Source organism: Acromyrmex echinatior, chromosome 19 (genome assembly GCF_024713525.1).
Source record: "Acromyrmex echinatior isolate Ae372 chromosome 19, ASM2471352v2, whole genome shotgun sequence".
Lineage (NCBI taxonomy): Eukaryota > Metazoa > Arthropoda > Insecta > Hymenoptera > Formicidae > Acromyrmex > Acromyrmex echinatior.
Genome location: NC_141870.1, coordinates 1,087,277 through 1,094,604, shown reverse-complemented (window position 1 = coordinate 1,094,604; position 7,328 = coordinate 1,087,277). Strand labels below are relative to the sequence as shown.

Below are 7,328 nucleotides of genomic sequence, written 5' to 3'. Positions count from 1 at the left end.
GAAGTATAGAGAAAGGAAGGGAGGAAAAAGAGAGAGGAAGGAAGAGGGACGAAAAAAACCAATATATAAAAATATTCCTGCTCATAACTTAAGAGAATCGATATAACAACATAAAATAATTAAATGTAACATTTTCTATCATCGATCAAATTGTTGACATGACATATTAATTTGTTACTTACAAATAAATAAAAATTAATAATTAATACATACGGAAAAGCGTTGATAAAAGAAAGAAAATGAAGCAGAAGCTGGAATTATTTGATAAACTTTCTAAGAACTAAGCATATATCTCAGCAAATCTATAATGCTTCAGGTAATACATAATTGCCGTATATTTGTTTTCAACGATTTCAAATATACCGATATTATAGGCAACATATACCTATATGCGCGCGTGTGTGTGTGTGTGTGTGTGTGTGTGTGTGGTATGTGTACATGTATATAAATGGTATTCTAAATTTAAATGATCAAATTTCAGGAGCGTGCAGGAAATCGATAAAAAAAACTAAGAAAAAAAGTCTTTCAAAGATGTATAAGATATAGATGTTTCGTTTTTGAAGAAAATCGTAAAAAGGAATAAAAGGTAATTTTCGGAGTATTATTGTTTTTTCGTATAACATTTCAGCGATAATGAACAAGCGCGACCCAATGTTTTGTTAAGAGTGATCCGAGAGAGAGCGTTCCAAGTGATATTCTTTTCTAATCTGTATTCAGCTGTAATTGCACAATTAGAAAAGAATAAAGATACCACTTGAAACGCTCAGATCGCCAAACTAAAGCTAGCGCTTGTTCCAGTAGTATTATATGTTTCAATGAACCTCTCTCAAGTTTCTCTCTGTTGTTGTTTATCAAACATAAAACAAGAATGACATGATACTCAAGAAGCATTCAAATGAGAATCAACATTCCTTATCTGGGGGAATTTCAAATTCAATTTAGGGTGAAGATATAACAATGGGTTGGCAATACTGGACATAAATCATAACCTGTCTAATCCACTAATCTCCAGTTTCTTGTTTACTTGAGATTTTTGTAAGGTGCGAATTGTTGAAAGAAGCTTTGTTTATTTTCTTTATTTCCGATCTATTATGACATATAAAGTAAATCACACAAGTACAATATTTCAGATAATAATAAATTTTAACCAATTATTTGTATGTGAGAACTAAGAGATCAAACGAGATGTCGGCATCTGAATCATTAGCAATAGTGCAATCCAAGTTCGTGTCAGGCGAGACTGTTTTGACTGTATCCTTTCTTAAACTTAATAAATAATGGATATATTGTATCATTGCGATCAATAACAATTTACTATTGAATAGCAGCTTTACTTTTAATCACGTATTATTTGGTTAAAGATTACTTTATCGTGATTCGATATTACTATTATGAGTTACAATTATATTTTTACAAATATAAGTATATAATATTATTTTACATATCTTAACTGTATAACATTAGACCACAGAAGCGTCATTAATACAAGGATGGATACAATCTTCAAGATATATTGCTCTTGTTTATAAAGGTACAACCCATGCTTTAGCAATTTTTTTAACTTCAAAAACACCACCGCAAGTGTACAGTGATCTGACCTTGGAAGGAATATTACCTATTGATCAGGATTTCAAATGTAGTATAGGTATCTCGAGCTTCTATGTATTACGTACTAATTCTATACTGATATATTAATCTTTTTAGGAGTTATGAGAAGGTCCTATTTTAAAAATCTTCCCTTTGAGATTTATTATAATTTATATTGTATTTATTATAATGCATATTCTTGTTTCAAAATATGATACTTTTTCAGTGTCATTATAGTGGCTGAAATATTGTATAAAAATTAATAATTTCAATAATTATTAAGTAATTCAATTAATTTAAGAACTGCATTGCTTCTTTGCTTTAAAAGTAATACAACTAAAAAAAATTAAATTTTCTAGAAAAAGGAAAAAATTATTTAATATTTTTTTAATTAAAGATACTAATGGAGAAACACAGGATGGCCTTGATATATACATGAATATTACATCAAGAAAACTTCGCCTGATATTTGAAATGAAACTTGGAGAATCTACCAGTTCCTTAGTATCACAAATATTTCGAGCTATAGAAAGTATGTGCATACTTATCTAACATATAATTTTCATGTAGAAGACATTTATTTGTCAACATTTACCTATCAACAGAATAATTGTGATTTTAGTATATCAAACAGCTAAAAGCCCTGCAGAGGAATTTTTATGGATTGAAAAGCTAACAAGGAATAGGAGAAATTTGGCTACTGGTGGCAAAGATATGCAGGATACTGCTGATTCTGTAAGTTAGTATAATACTACTTAATATTATAGAAATTTAAAATAGGAATGATGGAACATGTTTTAGTAAAAATTTATTTTTTATAGTTGCTCAATCTTGAGAGTCATGATTTAGCAATACCACGACAAAGCATTGCCTCGGGTAGATCCCCAGTAGCTGCAAGAGAATCAGTGGTACGATATCAGATGGCCTGTAAAGAAGATGATTACACATATAGTAAAACATTTCGGTTTGTTGTTTCACATTATTATGATTATATATCCCAAATCATTTGTTTCAATTCAGTTTAAAAATGTATTTTTGTGCATATGATGATCATACACGTAACATGATTAGTATCAATAATTACAGTATACTTACTTGCACGTGGAATGTAAATGGACAACCTCCAAATAACATTAAATTAAATGAATGGTTGAGCACGGACGAAATGCCACCAGATATATATGCTATCGGATTCCAGGAATTAGATTTGAGCAAAGAAGCATTTCTATTTCATGAAACTCCTAGAGAAGAAGAATGGAGGTATATATGTCATTTGTATCAACTTTGAAAAAGTAAAATAGTGTATCCATTTTACCTATCTCAAATAACTTTTTTAAATAATTAATCATAATGAAAAATTATTTATAATTACATAAAAAAATTTTATTATAGACAAGTTATAGTTAATTCACTTCATCCAGAAGGGAATTATACACAAATAGCTCTTGTTAGATTAGTGGGTATGATGTTGTTAGTATATGCGCTTGAAGCTCATGTACCATTCATCGAAAATGTGTGTACTGACACAGTAGGAACGGGAATTATGGGAAAGTTGGTAAGTTTCTAATACACAAAATATTTTATAATTATACATATATCAAGATATTATACATGACGTTCCAAAATTCGCGACTCAAATTACTAATATATTATACAAATCAAAAATTTATCGGACTTTAAACCATCTTGAGTAAACAATTGTAAAATTTAGAATTTTTACTTCTCACGTTAGGCCTCTGGCCTGTGTTACACCTCTCTCATATGCTTGTTGTGCGCACGCTGATTTTTTAATTGCCACAAGCATATGGAAACTACAGTTTTAATGCCGGTTTCGAACGGCAGATTTTGCGAGAGGTATTTCTATGTGCATCCTCGGGAGGTTGCCGGCCTTTTCCGAGAGGAGACACGAGCATAAATATAAATTTTGAATCCTACTGGGATTGAATCTGGATCCTTGATAGATCATGCGCTGCCATGTCATACTCGCGTTCAAAAATTTTTACTTCAGATTCGATTCATAACTGAATCACTGAATTACTTAATATGAAGTTGTAAAGAAATCAGAGTGCAATATACTTTTTCATTTTTTAAAAGGTACATAAATACATAAAATACATAAATACATAAAAACATTGTGTTTCAAAGGTTAAATATTGCAAATATAATTGCAAATTCTTATAGGGCAATAAAGGTGGTGTTGCAGTCAGTTGTTGTATTCACAATACGGCTGTTTGCTTTGTTAATGCTCATTTAGCTGCACATTGTGAAGAATTTGAGCGACGCAACCAGGATTATGCTGATATTTGTGCGAGATTATCTTTTACGAAATATGTACCACCTAAAAGTTTCAAGGATCACGAGTAAGTTTTCTATGATATTATATGGAATATTCCCTAATTATATATAGCGCTTGTATGCAAATAGAGCAAACTAAACTGTCGAATCAAAAAGTCCTAATCATTTTATAATTTTTGCAATAGTTAACAAGAAATTAATTATTAAAAATTAAATAAGTCCAACCTACTATCAAATCTAAACGCGCGCTCGAGATACGGCTGCTCGCTTTATTGTACTGTTAAGTAAAATCTGTATTTTATAATTTTAAATATTTACATTTTGTATACGGATTAAATCAATATACAATAGCTTTAACATGCATTAGTGCAAACTAGTGTTCAACCGAATTCGCTATTAATTTTTTGAGTTGTATCATAGTGAAGCAAGGAAGCAATATAAGTATGTGTATACATATATGAGCATATGTGTATGTGTATAGCCAGATTTATTGGTTGGGAGATTTAAATTATCGGATAACGGAAATGGATGCTGCAACAGCTAAGCAGTACATTTCAGAAGGCATCTATAGTCCCGTCTTAGCATTGGATCAACTTGGACACCAACGCAAAGCAGGACGTGTGTTTCAAGGATTTCAGGAAGCAGAGATTGATTTTAAACCCACATATAAATATGATCCAGGTACCGACAACTGGGATTCAAGGTATCCTAAAAATTATATTACATTTCTAAAACGCAGTTTACATTTATTAAATAAATTTCAATCTAATATTTTTATATCATTCTTTTTTATGTCTAATGATGTATAGCGAGAAATGCAGAGCTCCAGCTTGGTGTGATCGAGTACTATGGAAAGGAGATATGATTAAATCAATTTACTATAAAAGTCATCCGGAACTAAAGATATCCGACCACAAGCCAGTTAGTGCAAGTTTTGATTCTCAAGTAAGTATGTTAAGTAAATAATAGATGTGCAAATATGGATTTCTTGTTTCTTTTTATTTATTACATATTCACTTGAAAAAAGTGTCTTATATTATTATATAGCTTGTATTAATTTTCCAAAACAGATACGTATTATAGATACGGCTAAGTATCGTAAAATTCACGAGGAAGTTATGAAAAAACTTGATAAATTAGAAAATGAATTCTTACCTCAAGTAATGGTTGATACCACAGATATTATTTTTGACGTTTTGAGATTTCTCGAATCTAGCAGTAAAGAACTTATTATCGCTAATACAGGCCAGGTACGTATCAAGAAAAAAGGAGGGGATGCACACACTACTTTTATTCTTTACAATCTACTTTTATTCTTTATATTTTTAAATTAGGTACCAGTGCAATTTGAATTTATAAAAAAGTTAGACGATACAAACTACTGCAAGGATTGGTTGCATATAGAACCATATACAGGCTTTATAAAACCAGGTATAAATTTATATTTTTCATATATATTTGTTCAATATCTGTCTCCACACTAATATATTTTCCATTATGTGTTTCCTTTCCTTATTATGTCAGGTGAAAAGTGCGACATTAAACTGGAGGTATATGTAGACAAAAAAACTGCGTGCAAATTGAATTCTGGTGAAGACAAGTTATATGATATTTTAGTATTGCATCTCGAGGGAGGCAAAGATATTTTCATTACTATAACAGGTATATTGCACATAATAATAACAATGTATAATAGAGCATTTATTAGTTAGTTTTTTAATTTGGAAATAATTATGTAAATTAATAATTTCAGGCACTTATGAGAGAAGTTGTTTTGGCTCTTCAATGGAAGCATTGGTTCATGTTTCAGTTCCAATTAGAGAAATTCCTATTGGACGATTAGTCGAATTGGTGAATATAAAAAATTGACAAATATAATTTTATTGCGAAAGTATTTCTCCGTAATCTAATCTGCACTTAAAAATTGCTTGTTTAAAAATACAGGAGAATAATAAAAATCTCTCACAAGAACCATATTCAGTTCCAAAAGAAATATGGCATTTAGTGGATAGATTATATCGACATGGTCTTAAAACTCCAGGACTTTTTGAAACACCAGGTCTTCATAGTGAGATAATAGCTATTCGAGATTGGTTAGATGAATGGAGTCAAGATCCAATGCGTATCCTTTTAATATTTCAAAATACATAATAACATTAATACACACACAAATAAAACCCGATCTACAATTGAATCAACGTAGATGTAAGTGATTGTGAAATGTGAAAAGTGCAGTTTTAACCTGCTATTATTATATACTAGTTGTAAAGAGTGTTGTGAAAGATGATTTAATTTTATGGGACACCTATAATATACCTATGTATACACATATACACGCATGCAAACACACACCCATATATATATATATATATATATATATATATATATATATATATATATATACATACACATGGATATATTATCATTCCTTGACAATAATTTCTTCGCATAGCTGGTGGTGTACATTCGGTAGCAGAGGCATTACTACTGCTTTTAGAATCTACTGCTGAACCATTGATACCGTATAATCTACATAATGTTTGCCTATCAGCAGCAACTAATTATTTACAATGCAAACAAGTAAATCAGAAATTAGCATTTTACTGTAATGTAATGTTTTCTTATATGAATTCAGATTATCATATTATTTTATTCATTTATAGATTATAATGCAGTTACCAGAGACTAGAAGAACTGTCTTTCTCTATATCAGTTCATTCTTGCAAGAATTATTAAATCATACACAGGATAACGAACTAGATGCTAAGACACTTGGTAAATTTATTATATTCATTTCTATCTTGCTCTTAATTTATTATTTCTCTACCACATAAAGAGCATTGACAAAAATATTTTAAAAATATTATTTGTGTGTGCAGCGACGCTGTTTGGATCAATATTTTTAAGGTATCCACCTAGAAGCAGAGACGATCGCCATCAGAGAAGTCGTGCGACTCAAATTACTTTCGATAAAAAGAAAGCTGCATTTGTTTATCATTTCTTAGTCAATGATCAAAGCGATTTTATATTAGGTCGATAGTAAGCGATTTAAAGGAATACTAGCTGCACTACAAATTTCGTATTTATAGCTTTAAAACGAAAAAATAAAATCAATTAGAGAAAAAAAGAAATTAGTATTATATATTGCAATTATTTTTATGTTTTTTATAATATCACAAATGGGACATGTGCTTTTTTATTCATAATTAAAGCACAATATTGAAAACTATGTAAGATATAAATAAGAATCTATCTTAGTTAATAAAATTTTACTTGAATATATTAATTTCATTATTTTTAAAAAATATTTAATGCGTGCGAATTGCGATTATTAGAAATTACTTAATTGATAAAACTTAAGTTAATTTTCGTAGTAATATACACTTTAACTAAATTAAATATATAGTTTAAATAAATAAATTTGTTACTTATATATATGTCATTTG

The 7,328-nt window shown here is 29.6% G+C and overlaps 1 protein-coding gene across 1 annotated transcript; it reads left to right on the top strand.

The window, feature by feature from the left end:
* Window positions 1–895: 895 nt before the first annotated feature.
* Ocrl (Oculocerebrorenal syndrome of Lowe) lies at window positions 896–7,013 on the top strand. Its single transcript, XM_087416092.1, has 19 exons — window positions 896–1,040; window positions 1,131–1,251; window positions 1,465–1,645; window positions 1,985–2,119; window positions 2,210–2,322; window positions 2,409–2,551; window positions 2,674–2,847; window positions 2,980–3,142; window positions 3,769–3,947; window positions 4,364–4,585; window positions 4,692–4,827; window positions 4,953–5,132; window positions 5,217–5,313; window positions 5,407–5,544; window positions 5,636–5,733; window positions 5,827–6,004; window positions 6,335–6,462; window positions 6,546–6,657; window positions 6,762–7,013. Exons 2-19 carry the CDS (start codon window positions 1,186–1,188, stop codon window positions 6,920–6,922), a joined length of 2,604 nt encoding a protein of 867 aa, XP_087272218.1. The 5' UTR covers window positions 896–1,040; window positions 1,131–1,185; the 3' UTR covers window positions 6,923–7,013.
* The last annotated feature ends 315 nt before the right edge of the window (window positions 7,014–7,328 follow it).

Excerpts from the sequence above, each read along its gene's own strand:
- Ocrl (XM_087416092.1), top strand. The coding sequence starts at position 1,186 with ATGTCGGCATCTGAATCATTAGCAATAGTGCAATCCAAGTTCGTGTCA. Across the intron at positions 2,120-2,209 it reads AATATTTCGAGCTATAGAAA|TATATCAAACAGCTAAAAGC; the intron begins GTATGTGCATAC and ends TTGTGATTTTAG. Across the intron at positions 3,143-3,768 it reads CGGGAATTATGGGAAAGTTG|GGCAATAAAGGTGGTGTTGC; the intron begins GTAAGTTTCTAA and ends AAATTCTTATAG.